Genomic DNA, 15,520 nt, shown 5'->3' with positions numbered 1-15,520 from the left:
TATAAACAAAGTATACCAAACTTTAACTAAGCAGAGAACATTTTGTAAATTGTTAAAGGAAAAACTTAAAATTATCAATATAAATCAATTAATAATTTTTGGCATGCCCATTTATCCAATATGATTGGGTAACTAGATCATATATATGCACCATACAAGAATACCAAGTTTTTAAAAAAAACAGAACACTGAGTATTTAAGAAGGTAGTGTGGCCTTAATTAAATCCTTGATTCAAAGGCACTTCAGTAACTTTCAGTGCTTCAAAGTCATGATCATCATCACTGTACAGTACTGAAAAATTTATTTGTACCACGTACAAACAATAATTTCCAGTATTATGCAAAAAAGACCTTATGTTTTAAGCATTTTCTTTTTTCTTTCTATACAATTAAAAATAAAATGAACATTAGTACGGTTTTTACAAATATTTTGTTTATTTTAATGAAGCTGGTACAGACAATGTCCATTTAAAACCCATATCCCAGGCCAAAAAGTACAAATAAAATCAAAAAGAGCAGTGTTCTGTTGAATACACTTCTGCATGAATAACTTTATTAACTGCTAATGAAAATTAGAACTTTTCTGGGATCTTCTGACAAGACTTTTCTTTTATCTTAAAATGCTTTCTCTTCAGTGAAGCCATCTTTGGAGTTAGTCATTACTCTCACGATCTCTGTCATCTCGACTCCAGCCTGCTATTTCTCTTCTTTTGGTCCAGACCCTCAAATTTTAAAAGAAGCTTCAAGTTAAGGAAAAGTCATTTTTCCACAGTTCAGTTCTCTGAAAAACTTCCATCTCCCACTGAAAGTCATAGTCCAGGAGTGAAGCAATCACATACTAGAACTTCAGGGCCAAATGGAAAGTCATTATGAACACTCGCATTGGTCGATCTTATTTATCACAAGCCTGAAAATGCACAGTCCTGGAAAAGGTGGTGGCCTCTCTGTGCACACATGTAATTTTTTTAAAAAGGAGAGGGTGATATGAAGGGGGCTGAGGTTTGATCACCAAAAATCAGCACAATGAAAACAAGTGATAATGAATAATGGGCACTAGAATTCAAATTACCAGATGTTTTAAAGAGATGGGGTGCCAGTTTTCATTTTCGTTTTGAACACCACATTACAAAAGAACTATTTTTAAAAATAAAAAAGGATTGAGGGTAAAGAAAAAAAATAAAAAGAATATCTAAATCGTTGAATGACCCCCTGTTTGTTCCTGATAAACTTCAATCACATCTTCTTCCTCCATTCCCAGCTGTAAAAGAGGGGGAAAAATATGTTAGAATACAAAAGCACTATTTTTTAACTGGCGGCAATTATGTGGCCACTGTTTTACTGTTTTAAAGTGCAAAAAAATGCTGAAGTGATCCACAGTTACCCTGTTCTAAGATTAAGAATCTGGGTTTCCTTTATTTTTTTTTTTTAATGTTTATTCATTTTTGAGAGAGAGAGAGAGAGAGAGAGAGAGAGAGAGAGAGAGAGAGAAGGTGGGGGAGGGACAGAGAGAGGGGGAGACACAGAATCCGAAGCAGGCTCCAGGCTCTGAGCTGTCAGCACAGAGCCTGACACGGAGCTTGAACCCACAAACCATGAGATCATTACCTAAGCTGAAGTCAGAAGCTTAACCAACTGAGCCACCCAGGCACCCCAAATCTGGGTTTCCTTTAATATAAAGAACATAGAGGTATATCTGTCCTCCTGATTCTGTCTATGAAGTCATTCATCTGACCCAGCTGAGCCAAATTCACCTCCTAATTTACTTAGCATATAAAGTGTGTTTTTTAAAAGTACCTCAAAAAGAGCTTCAAATCTAATGAAACATGTATTTAAGTTTAAGCAACAGTTTGATAGTGTGTATTTTCTAAAACATCATTTTTTACTTCTAGATGTAATTACCTTATAGAATCTCTTTCATTTATTTCAAAAAAACCTGATCTCACTTTGAAATATATGTGGTTTTAGTTAGAAAAATACTACGTAAAGATTCATTTCTAAGTAGTTTGCTTTGTCATCTACAATTCCTTCTGGCATATAACTATTAGTTTTTGGTAGTGACCACTCTCAATATAGAAACGTTATCCATACATCTACTGTTACTTGATAACTCCAATTTTATACGCTAGATTTGTCAGCCTAGCCCTTCTCAATTCTTAAAGAAAAAAAAGGGAATCCTTCAAAATGCCTTTTACAGAACACTAATAAGCAAAGTAGAGGCAATTATTGTGTGGTTGTTTGTTTGTTTTTAATGTGTTTATAAGCACTGAAATATTCTGGAATTTTTTCATAAAGACATTAACATGGTTGCCTCTGAGAAATGGGAATGTAGAGATATTCAGAGATATTCAGAGTGGTAATTACTTCCCACTTTATATACTTCGGTATTTTGTTTTATTACTTTTAACTATGATTATTCTTTATTTTAAAAAAGAGTACATAAAGGGGCATGGTGTCATATAGAAACCTAAGTATGACCCTCAGTGAGGGTAAAGGACCATGAATCTGTTGATTCTGTTGTGCCATCAGGGTTCAGAAGCACTGTAACAGGCACACTGAAAACAAAAACTAGCCATTGTTTCCACTAAACTACAGTGGATCACAAAAGCAAATGAAAAATAAAGGAAAGTCTAAGATCAGTGAGAAAAGTTATAGGTGACATTTTTGGTGCAGAATTACAAAATATGAAAAGATACTCTAAGAAATCTAAAAATAAAACAGACATGGGGGCACCTGAATGGTTCAGTCGGTTGAGTGTCCAACTTGATTTCGGCTCAGGTCATGATCTCACAGTTCCTCCATTCAAGCCCTGCACAGGGCTCTGTGCTGAGAGCAAAACATGCTTGTGATTCTCTCTGCCCCTCCCCCACTCTCTTTCTCTCTCAAAATAAATAAACTTAAAAAAAAACTAGACATGGATTTAGGACTTTTTAAGTGATTCAGGCTGGCTCTAGTGTTATGGATATCTTGGTTGTGGTCTATTTATGAATGTTAAAATAATTATTAAAGATGCTGGGGCGCCTGGGTGGTTCAGCTGGGTAAGCCTCTGACTTCAGCTCAGGTCATGATCTTGCAGTTTATGGGTTCAAGCCCTGCGTCAGGCTCTGTGCTGACAGCTCAGACCCTGTAGCCTGCTTCGGATTCTGTGTCTCCCTCTCTCTCTACCCGTCCCCTGTTCACTGTCTCTCTCTCAAAAATAAATAAACACTAAAAAAAAAGATGCTATTAAAACAATTTTATTTATTATTTAAAGATTTTTTAAAGTAATCTCCACACCCAAAGTGGGGCTCGAACCACAACCCCAAGATCAAGAGTTGCATGCTCCACTGACTGAGCCAGTCAAGTGCCCCAAACTAAATTTTAATTGCACATATAGCCCGATAAATAACAGCAAGGAATAAAATGCCAAACATTACAAGATGCCTTTAAGTCAGGAAGGTAGCAAATATCCTTCATCTATGGAAAATAGGAAGCAATCAGCTTCAAGAAGTTAGGGGATTACTCCCTAAATACCTATTGTCTCACTCTGCCCCATTATGCTTCTGAAAAGATAATCTCATAATAATAGCGAGGAATGAGTCACTAAAATGTAGTAAATATCTACTGTGTTGAAGAGATTATGTCAAATTAGGACAGGGAAAATACAAGATGAGTATTTTATATCTTATTGTGCCAGACATTAAGAAAGTACTCAAGGGGCACCTGGCTGGTTCAGTCGGTGGAGCATGAGACTCAATCGCAGGATTGTGAATTCAAGCCCCACATTAGGTGCAGAAATTACTTTAAAAAGAAAATCTTAAAAAAAAAAAAAAAAGAAAGAAAAAGGAAGAAAGAAGGTACTCAATAAAGTAGGTAGATATTAAACCAGGAAAAAGTTTGATGACAAAGAGGATATTCATGTAGTTTCAAAGTATGTCCCCACAAATTACAACAGGAAAAGTAACAACTACATTGTAAAGAAAAACAAAACAGTTAAACTGAGTGATAAAAAAAAAACATTATCAATAAGGGACTTCATGTATTCCAAATGCTATACCCTAAGAAAGACACATCAACATTTACGTAGTATTCCAGCCCAAAATACATAACTTAAATCTTAGTCATAAGGAAACCAGTCCAAATTGAGGGACTTTCTAGAAAATAACTGGTTTGTATCTTTTTAACAATGTAAACGTCATGAAAGACAAAGATAGATTGAGGAACTGTTCCAAATTAAAGATGATTCAAGAGACACCTAAATAAAATATCTTGATACTGAACTGGATCCTGTGATAGAGGAGAAAATTTGTTATAGAAGACATAATTGGGACAAATGACAAAATTAGGTTGTAAAGTATTCTAACAGTTGTAAGTGTCCTGAATTTGATTAAGAGTACTGTGGTTATGTAAAGGAGTATACTTGTTCTTAAGAACTACACACTAAAATATTAAGTAGTAAATGACCATGGTGTATGCAACCTAACTCCCACATGGTTCTGGTAATAAATACACACACATATACATGGGCGAGAGAAATAATTAAGTAAAGGTAGAAAATGTTAAAAATAAGCCAATCTAGGTGGAAGCAAGTATAATTTTTAGTACTATTCTTGCAAGTTCTCTGTAAGATGAAAATCATTTCAAAATAATAACTTGAAAAAAGATGGAGACATGTTAAAAAGAATACAGACACCAACTTGAAGGGGCCCACAATGGCTGCTATCTAAAGAATATTCTCAGAGTTTCAATATCTCCCCACAAATTACTTACTAATTAAAAAGGAAAATGGTAGGGGTGCCTATGTGGCTCAGTTGGTTGGGTGTCTGACTCTTGATTTCGGCTCAAGTCATGATCCCAGGGTTGTGGGATTGAGCCCCACACCGGGCTCTGCACTGAGCGTGGGGCCTGCTTAAGATTCTTTCTCCCTCTTCCCCTCTTCCCTGCTCATACTCTCTCAAGAAAAACTTAAATTTAAAAAATACAAAAAGGGGCGCCTGGGTGGCGCAGTCGGTTAAGCGTCCGACTTCAGCCAGGTCACGATCTCGCGGTCCGTGAGTTCGAGCCCCGCGTCGGGCTCTGGGCTGATGGCTCGGAGCCGGTTTCCGATTCTGTGTCTCCCTCTCTCTCTGCCCCTCCCCCGTTCATGCTCTGTCTCTCTCTGTCCCAAAAATTAAATAAATAAATAAATAAATAAATAAATAAATAAAAAATACAAAAAATAAGATAAGAAGGAAAGTGGTAACTTTACAATGAACAAATCTGGCAGTTACCACCTTAACTAAAGTTGACCAAAGTTAATGTTACCGTAACAGGACAAATGGACATCACCTACCTCCTGATGTGATTGATACACTCAGAAGTACATAATAGCTTCACTCTGTGCTGCTCCTACCAAAAATGCAAAACTGCATCTAATCATGAAGAAACATCAGACAAACCAAAATTGAAGGACATTCTAAAACATGGCCTGAACTCTAAAAAATGTCTGTCTGAGGGGCATCTGGGTGGCTCAGTCGGTTAAGCATCCAACTTCGGCTCAGGTCAGGATCTCACAGTTTGTGAGTTTGAGCCCCTTGTCAGGTTGTGCTGACAGCTCAGAGCCTGGAGCATGCTCCAGATTCTGTGTTTCCCTCTCTCTCTCTCTGCCCCTCCCCCACTCACACTCTCACTGTCTCTCGAAAATAAACATTAAAAAAAAATTAATAAAATAAAAAATGTCCATCTGATGAAAAAGAGGGTAATAACTAGTTAGAATATACTAATCCCCTAATAAGGGATCCTAGGTCAAGTTTTTTTAAAAAGGCTATAAAGGACCTCACTGGGATAAATGGCAAAATCTGACTATTCTGATTGCATACTTGATAACAGTATTGTATCAATGTCAAATCTCCCATATTTGATCATTTAACTGTGGCTCTTAGGAGGGAACACTAAAATATTCAGGAGTAAAGGGTCATGATATCTACAAAATTAATCTCAAATAATCCATCAATGATAATATGTAATATAGAGAAACTGATCAAGCAAATGCATCACAGTATTAATAATTGATGAATCTAATGAGAAGGTTATACGGGAGAATATTATACTAGTCTTATAACAATTCCAAGTTTGAAATATTTTCAAAATAAAAAACTAATAGGGGCATCTAGGTGGCTCAGTCAGTTCAGCGTCAAACTCTTGATTTCAGCTCAGGTCATTATCTCAGGGCCATGGGATCAAGCCCCATGTCAAGCTCCGTGATGAGCATGGAACCTGGTTGAGACTCTCTCTCCCTCTCTTCTCCTCTCTCTCCCCCTCCCTCTACTCCACTCACACTCTAAAATTAAAAAAAAAAAAAAATTAGTAATAACCATATATTGTTCCCACTATCAGAAATATCAGAAATGTTATTTTGTATTTGGAGGGGGAAATCTGTATAAATGTAAATAGATGTTGGGAATGAAAGCTGGTGCAGCCACTCTGGAAAGCAGTATGGAGGTTCGTCAAAAAACTAAAAATAGAACTACCCTATGACCCAGCAATTGCACTACTAGGCATTTATCCACGGGATACAGGTGTGGTGTTTCGAAGGGACACATGCACCCCCATGTTTATAGCAGCACTATGGACAATAGCCAAAGTATGGAAAGAGCCCAAATGGCCACTGATGGATGAACGGACAAAGAAGATGTGGTATACATATACAATGGAGTATTACTCAGCCATCAAAAAGAATGAAATCTTGCCATTTGCAACTACATGGATGGAACTGGAGGGTATTATGCTAAGTGAAATTAGAGAAAGACAAAAATCATATGACTTCACTCATATGAGGACTTTAGGAGACAAAACAGATGAACAGAAGGGAAGGGAAATAAAAATAATATAAAAACAGGGAGGGGGACAAAACATAAGAAACTCATAAATATGGAGAACTGAGGGTTACTGGAGGGGTTTGTGGGAGGGGGGATGGGCTAAATGGGTAAGGGGCATTAAGGAATCTACTCCTGAAATCATTGTTGCACTATATACTAATTTGGATGTAAATTTAAGAAAATAAAAAATTAAATTAAAAAAAATAATAAATAAATAAATGGATGTGCACATTCACAATCTCTCTCATACTTTATTATTTTCAGATGCTTCTAAGGGAAGGGGGGTATATAAAAAAGAAAAGAGACCATACAATGAAACAAACGAATACACAGAAGCATTAAAAACATAAATCAAGATGACAGAGCCAAATATATTAATATACACTAAGCTTTTGTATTAAGTTCTCAAAATGGGCCAAAGATCAAAGATCAAACTTGAACCATTAAGGTCACCAGCACCATGAAAGTGTACCAGAAATCTACCAAATTTGAGGAACACCTATTCCTCTTCAAAACAATGTACGTGCCTTATGATGATTTCAGTACTCAATTCCCACTTGCCACCTCTTTTTTTTCTAAACATTTTTTTTTTTTAATTTATCTATTTTGAGAGAGAGAGCATGCAAGCATGGGGTGGGGGGGGTGGGGGGGTGGTGAGGAGACAGACTCCCAAGCAGGTTCCACACTGTCAGTGCAGAGTTCGATGTGAGGCTCCAACTCACAAACCATTAGATCATGACCTGAGCTGATCAAGAGTTGGACGCTTTTAGCTGACTGGGCCACCCAGGCACCCCTCACCTCTTTTTTTTTTTTTTTTTTTTTTTTAAGATTTTGTTTTTAAGTAATCTCTATACCCAATGTAGAGCTCGAATCTTGCATGCTGTACTGACTAAGCCACCCAGGCGCCCCTCCACCTCTCTTTTTATTGGCAATTTTTAAGGCAATATATGGGAAGTTCAACCCAAAAGACTATCTTTCTCTCTGACAAATCATATACCACTTAAATCAGAAAATATTCAAGAAAGGATAGTTTAATACCAGTGAACCAATGATTCAATGCAGAATTTAACATTTTGGGGGAACACCTGGGTGACTCAGTCAATTGAGCATCTGACTCTTCATCTCAGCTCAGGTCTTGATATCAGGGTTTTGAGTTCAAGACTCACACGGCTCCACACTGGGTGTGGAGCCTGCTTAAAAAAAAAAAGGAAAGAATTTAACATTTTTTTCACCCAAAGAAGAAATTATACTCACTTCTTTTGGAGTGTGATTATCAGCAATTCTCTGACCTTCAAAGAGAAACCTGAGTGAATTCATTGGAACTCCCTAAAAAGGTAAAAACAAAAAAACAAAAACAAAAACAAAACCATATATATATATATATATATATACACACACACACACACAACACACACACAAATCTTAAAAGAGATAGTAGGAACTTTGATGCACAAAAAGCAAACATGAGAGCTTCAACAGAATACACTGAACGTAAAGCATATCTATCCTATCATAATTACCATTTATTGAGTACCACCTATTTGCTGGGCCCTCCCTATACCAAGTATTTCACATACATAATCATGTTCATCACAACAATCCTGGAAGGTAGGTATTATCACCTTATATTCACTTTATAGGTAGGGAATCTAAGGCATGGTAAGGTCATACAGGCCAGATACCAATTTAAGGCCCATCTGTTCTTAAACCTGTGCTCTTAACCACTATTCTATAGTTTCCTCTAAAACCTGTATGCTAACATAAAAGATAAAATCAGAAATTGGATAAGCACTCTCACTAGTTTCCACCTATACAATCAAAATTAGTTTTAAGCAGATTAAATCACATATATATGGTAAAGCACAGTAGCTAGCCAAGTAAGCTACAGTAAACCTGTGATGACACAGACAGCACTATAACTATCAACTATTCAACAAAAAGAGCTAAAAGCAAAGAAATGACTCATTTAAAGAAAAACTGCTTCACTAGTAAGTATAAATCAAGAATCATTTCTTTAGTCTAAAAATAGAAAAATTAAAACTATCTTCCAAGCAGTATATACATAAATATATGAGACCCTGCAAACTTATCCTTCATTTGATTTTAAATTCTTTCTAGGCTTATATAAAATAATAAACATAACTGACAAGGGCAAAATATTCTTTGTTTTAATTACAGAATCTTTTAAAAAACATTATCTTGTGCTGAAGTCAAAAAGAAACCAGTCTATAACATCAAAATTGAAAAATGACTCAATAATTACTTTATATACTTTTCAATCTCTATTGCATGTTACATACTTCAGAAAAATTAAGTTTCCTGTTCCTTGTATATCAGTAAATACAAGAAAAAATTATCAAGCCTCTTTGCACGAAGCATAAAAACTTTTCTGAAGACTGTAAAGTATACTCTGAAGCATAAATAGGAAAGTTAAACCCCCAAACCCACCATCTTCAATCTTGGATCAAAGTTTAGCTTTCACTTTAGCACTGTGATTTACCTCTTTACTTTGCATTGTTCTTCCTCAGTAACCAACTCCATCATCTATAGATGGGGTGAAAAGACTAGCTGTTGTGAGGATTAAAAGGCAATGTCTTTAAGGACCAAGCATAGTGCACTTAACATATGTTCTTTCCCCTGTGAACATCTCCATTTTAGCTCCCAGCAATATTATTAAAATGTGAACTAGCTGAGCGCCAATTAATCAGATTTTAGTGAGTTTAACCACTAACATCAAAAACAAAGAAATATTTGTTTTACTCACCCTAACACCTAAGTGATCTCTTTTCTTCTGGCAAAATGATTTTTATGTTGGTTACAAATTTGAACTATAAAAAGCAAGGTTTCTAAACATAAAACCTATAATACCTAAGTTAATATCATGTAATATAATTATTAAAATCTTGGTTGTCTCCTATAAATACTAATTACAATTACATTTTCTATATTATTGATAATAATGATTAACATTCATTGGGCATTTTTAAGCATGTTAACAGCTTTATGTAGGTTATCTTCATGAGATAGGTACTACTATAATGTTCCCATTCTACTGAGGGAGAAACAAGGCACATAACTTGTCTAAGATCCCACAGTCAGACAGTAGTAGAGCCTGAATTTGAATCCAGGCAGGTTAAAGAATTATTGATTTAATAATCGAGCTCATGAAGGCCAGGATCTGAGAATTTATATTAATAAATAAGCCTTCTTTATGATTTAAAAACATTTTTTAATGTTTATTTATTTTTTGAGATAGAGCATGAGCAGGGGAAGAGAGACGAGACACAGAATCTAAAGCAGGTTCCAAGCTCTGAGTTGTGAGCACAGAGCCCAACGCAGGGCTCAAACTCACGAACCATGAGATCATGATCTGAGCTGATGTTGGACGCTTAACCAACTGAGCCACCCAGGTGCCCCTGATTTTTTTACAGGAGAGAAAATTCCTTCATGTTGAAAATACATAATGTAATTAGCAGTAACCTGTAGTACTATATATAAAGATAATAAACTAATAATACTAGTACTTACATTTAACATATGGCTACCTTGGTTAAAAACAAGGAAATTTCATAGTGATCACCAAAAATTACTTGCCTTTACTGTTACATACACTGGTAAGCCATTAAAATAGAAATATTCATATAGCTATTTTTACAACTCCGAATCACTTTTCAAAACAGTTCCACAAACCTTATGAATTTAAATTCTGAAATGGGCCACAATGGGGAAAAAGGCAATTAAGGTATAGTTTTTTCCTTCAGCTGCTAATGGTGAAAATAATAAAAGATCATTTTTCTTTTAACAACCTTTCTTACAAGAAAAATTAATGACATATAAAACATTGTATCTTATATCATTACATACAAACCTGTCTTTGACAGTATGATTCTTTGAGTTTCTTGAGATGTGTTGTCATTTTCACTTTGAAGTGAATCTCACTGCTATCCTAAGGAGATGAAAGAACAATAATTATCCCTTTGTGTAAACTATTTGCTTTGCTTGAAAAAAATTATTTAATTATACATATAGTACAAATAGAAACATAAACCCTGTCACTTTCCCACCGAAATACTCTTTTTAAAATACATGAATATATATATATACGTGTATATATATGTATGTATATATATATATATATATATATGTATATATATATATACATACATACATACATATTCTTTTTAACATTCCTAACAGGGTTTATTAGAATACTCTAAGCATCCTCAAAGTTACTTAATGTCCATTTCAAAAGAAATTTACAGTCTGTCCTGGATGTTAAAATTAGCAGTATAAATAAAAACATGTATATCAAAGAATGTATTCCTTCATAGTTACATGTCTATTCTATTTTCAAAATAAAGAGAAGTTAAACTATCACAAACACCCAAAAGCAACTCAAAACAAAAAGTACCCCCCCAACAACTGAAGCACTGTTGAAGGTGGTCAAACCTATAAGAGAAGCATATACCATAAAATAACAGACAAGAAATTCATTTCTGTCACAAAGTCACCCCAGAGTCTGGTTTCTCTCACATAAGTAACATGAATAAGAACCTGAGTGAGTCAAAGTAATTTATGGCGCCAGGTTCTTTTCTTCTACCCAGACTGCCAAACAAACCATCAGGCAACCATCCAAAAAACAAAACAAAACAAAACAAAAAACAAACAAACAAAAAAACCCAATACTGGGGGGTGCTTAGGTGGCTCAGTTGTTGAGCATCTGATTCATCATTTAGGCTCAGGTCATGATCTCAGGGTCATGGATTTCGCTTAGCGTAATACCCTCCAGTTCCACCCATGTAGTTGCAAATGGCAAGATTTCATTCTTTTTGATTGCAGAGTAATACTCCATTGTGTATGTATGCCCATCTTTATCCATTCATCCTCGATGGGCATTTGGGCTCTTGCCATACTTAGGCTAATGTCGATAGCACTGCTATGAACATTGGGGTGCATGTGCCCCTTCAAAACAGCACACCTGTATCCCTTGGATAAATACCTAGTAGTGCAATTGCAGGGTCGTAGAGTAGTTCTATTTTTAGTTTTTTGAGGAACCTCCATACTGTTTTTCAGAGTGGCTACACCAGTTTGCATTCCCATAAATCAATAATTCTTAAAAGTGTAATTCATGGCATAGAACATATAGATCAATGTTAGAATAAACTGACAGCCTAAAAATAAAGCTACATATATCTATAGTCAAATGATTTTTTGCAAGGATGCCAACCAACTCAATGGGAAAACGATCGACTTTTCAAACAGTAGTTTGAGACAAATGGATAGCCACATGCAAAAAAAAAAAAAAAAAAAGTTAGAATCTACCTCAAACTAACACAAAAAGTACTCGAAATCATCAAAAACTTAATGTTAAGAACTAAAACCATAAAAATTTTAGAAAAATCTACAGATATAAATCTCTGTGACCCTGGATTAGGCAACAGTTTCTTAGATACAACTCCAAAATCACAGCAAGAAAAGAAAAAATAAATTCAATTAATCAAAATTAAAAACTGTTGGGGCGCTTGGGTGGCTCAGTCTGATGAGCATCTGACTTCGGTTCAGGTCATGATCTCACAGTCTGTGAGTTTGAGTCCCACGGTGGGCTCTGGGCTGACAGCTCAGAGCCTGGAACCTGCTTCGGATTCTGTGTCCCTCTCTCGCTCTGCCCCTCTCTCGCTCTGCCCCTCCCTCGCTCATGCTCTGTCTCTCACTCAAGCATAAAAAATTTAAAAAATTTTTCTAAAAATGGAAAAAAGATCTGAATAGACATTTCTTCAAAGAGGATGTACAAATGGCCAATAAGAACATGAAAAGATGCTAAACATCATTAGCCATCAGGGAACTACAAAACAAAAGCACAATGAGGGGCGCCTGGCTGTCAGAAGAGCATGCAACTCTTGTTCTCGGGGTCGTGAGTTCGAACCCCATGTTGGGTATTGAGATTACCTACCTACATACATACATACATAGTGCCACACCACTTCACACACACCTGGATGACTATAATTAAAAAAAGATAAGAGCAAGCATTGACCAGAATATGGAGAAAGCAGACCTTCACACAATGCTGTTGCTGGGAATGTAAAATGGTAAAGCCACTGCTGAAGACAGTTTGGCAATTCCTCAAAAAGTTAAATAAAGTCTGGAATATTAGACCCAGTAATTCCACACCTAGATACATACCCAAGAGAGTCAAACACATCCCTCCACACAAAAACTTATACATGGATGTTCAGAGCAAAATTATTCAGAATAACCAAAATGAGGAAATAAAACAGCCCAAATGTCCCTTAACAAATGAATGGATAACAAACTGGTATATTCATACAAAGAAATATTATTCAGCAATAAAAAGGAATAAAACACTGATTCATGCTGCAACTTGGATGAACTTTGAAAATATATTAAATGAAAGAAACCAGTCACAAAAGGCCACATATCATGTGATTCCATTTATATGAAATGTCCAAAACAGGCAAATCCATAAAAACAAAAAATAGATCAGTGGTTGCTAGAGGCTGGCAGGGGAGAGGATAGGGAATAGTGCTAATGAGTAGAGTATGTCTTTTGGGGATGATGAAAATGTTCTGGAACTAAATAGTGGTAATGGTGCACAGCATATCCTTGTGGAATATATAAAGGCCACTGAATCATACATGTAAAAATGGTGAGTACTGGTATGCCCAGCTGGCTCAGTTGGTAGAGCATACAACTCTTGATCTTGGGGTTGTAGGTTCAAGCCCCACATCGGGTGGAGATTACCTAAAAAAATAAAATCTTAAAAAATAATAAAATAAATGGTGATTTTTATGGTACACAAATTAAATATTAATTAAAAATTTTTTAAATAAGGGACACCTGGGTGGCTCAGTCAGTTAAGCATCCAACTGTTGATCTCCACTCAGATCATGAACTCACATCAGGCTCTGCACTGCCAGACTGAGCCTGCTTGGGATTTTGTCTCTCCCTCACTCTGCCCCTTCCTCACTTGTGCACTCGTGCTCTCTCTCTCTCTCAAAACAGATTAACTTTAAAAAAAATTCATAAAAATTATCAGTTAAGATAATCACAGAAAATGGGGAAAGGATATGAACAAAGAATATAAACATAGTAGGTCAGTAGTAGCCTAATGCTACATCACAATGCCTACATCACTTACCTCACTTCATCTCATCTTGTAGGCATTTTATCATCTCATATCATCACAAGGGTGAATATAGTACAGTAAGATATTTTGAGAGAGAGATCACATTCACATGACTTATTACAATATACAGTTATAATTGTTCTATTTTATTATTACTGTTGCTAATCTCTTACTGAGCCTAATTTACAAATTAAACTTTACCAGAGGTATGGATGTACAGGAAAAAACATAGTACAAATAGAACTATCCACGGTTTCAAGGATTCAATGAAGGTCTTGGAAAATACTGCCGCAGGTAAGGGGGAACTACTATATGAAGATTCATTCCTCCAACAATTTTCAACTAACCTTAATTATCAGTTAACATCTCAAGAAAGGTCAATAAAGATACAGTCTGGGGAAAAGATATGCCAGGAAAGAGAAAGGGGTCAGTAAAAGGACTAGTGAGAGGCCCTTTTACGGATGGCCCTAGCTTTATCACTCAATAGTATTTACTATATTTGCCACTGAAGCATGCTAACCAAGAAAAGTTTTTTATTTGGAGAAATTAAGATAATCTAAATCTGCCTAGCAGATCAATAGAACAGTATGAGCCTCTTCTACCTCCCACAACAGATGCATGTATAGTAAATGAAAATGCCATTTTTAAATAATTTGCCTTACTGAAATCATTTTTTATGTATCAGAAATTACTCACTTTAGAGAGTTAAAGGAGAAAAATAATGAAACTCACCTGTCCAATGACTTTGAGTTTAATGTATTCTCCTTCCTTCTTATCCCCCAAGTCCTCAGTTGAAGGTTTTGCCTCCTGAAAGAAAAGTATATTCAAAGATAAAGTTCCTATATGCTATTGTAATTACTTACTTATGAATACCCATTACTTTCACTGAGTATAAAATCTGTACTTGAGAATAAAAACAGCATTTATTTTCTCCGCCACACCAATTAAGCAAAAAACCTAACTCAATTACTGTTTCAAATACCAGTGTTCCAGAAGTCAAAATAGAGGTCTCTTATTTGACAATAAATTTCATATAACAATAAAAAAAAGATTAAAAAATTTGACAATAAATTTCATATAATAATAAAAAAAGATAAAAAAAAAATAGAGGTCTCTTATTGTGATATCTATAGTGATACGTCTAAGACCCCACCATGCATAGGAATCACCTGAGGGACTTTTTAAACAACTGCTGGGCCCCACTCCCAGCTTTTTATTCAGTAGGTGAGGGATAGGGCTGTAACTACATTTCTAACAAGTTACCACTTGGTGCTAATTCTGCTGGGCAGAGGACAACCTACCCTACAGTCAACTCCTATTAGAAGTTCATTCTCCATCAACCAAACATTCTGAACCCAAGATTCTCTTTTCAGAGCCTATCAGAGAAGTTAACTATTCCAATTGCAAAACTATACTAAAAAACATAAATTAATCATATTAGTATAAGCAAGGTCTATTTAGAAAGGAAAATCAAACAGCATATTGGTCTAATGTACTCTAGGATCAAAACAAATCAATTTTATATCTATTATTTTAGACT

The 15,520-nt window shown here is 35.5% G+C and overlaps 1 protein-coding gene across 1 annotated transcript in view; it reads right to left on the bottom strand.

Moving 5' to 3' along the window:
* Nucleotides 1-403: 403 nt before the first annotated feature.
* SUMO1 (small ubiquitin like modifier 1) overlaps nucleotides 404-15,520 on the bottom strand; it is a 28,813-nt gene continuing 13,696 nt past the window's right edge. The window contains exons 2-5 of the mRNA XM_049615167.1: nucleotides 14,713-14,787; nucleotides 10,702-10,779; nucleotides 8,088-8,159; nucleotides 404-1,258 (exon numbers count right to left, since the gene is read on the bottom strand). Coding sequence (XP_049471124.1) covers nucleotides 1,190-1,258; nucleotides 8,088-8,159; nucleotides 10,702-10,779; nucleotides 14,713-14,787 — 294 coding nt within the window. The 3' untranslated portion in view covers nucleotides 404-1,189. The remainder of the gene's footprint in view (nucleotides 1,259-8,087; nucleotides 8,160-10,701; nucleotides 10,780-14,712; nucleotides 14,788-15,520) is intronic.

Source organism: Panthera uncia (genome assembly GCF_023721935.1).
Source record: "Panthera uncia isolate 11264 chromosome C1 unlocalized genomic scaffold, Puncia_PCG_1.0 HiC_scaffold_3, whole genome shotgun sequence".
NCBI lineage: Eukaryota > Metazoa > Chordata > Mammalia > Carnivora > Felidae > Panthera > Panthera uncia.
This window is presented reverse-complemented; position numbering and strand designations above follow the sequence as displayed.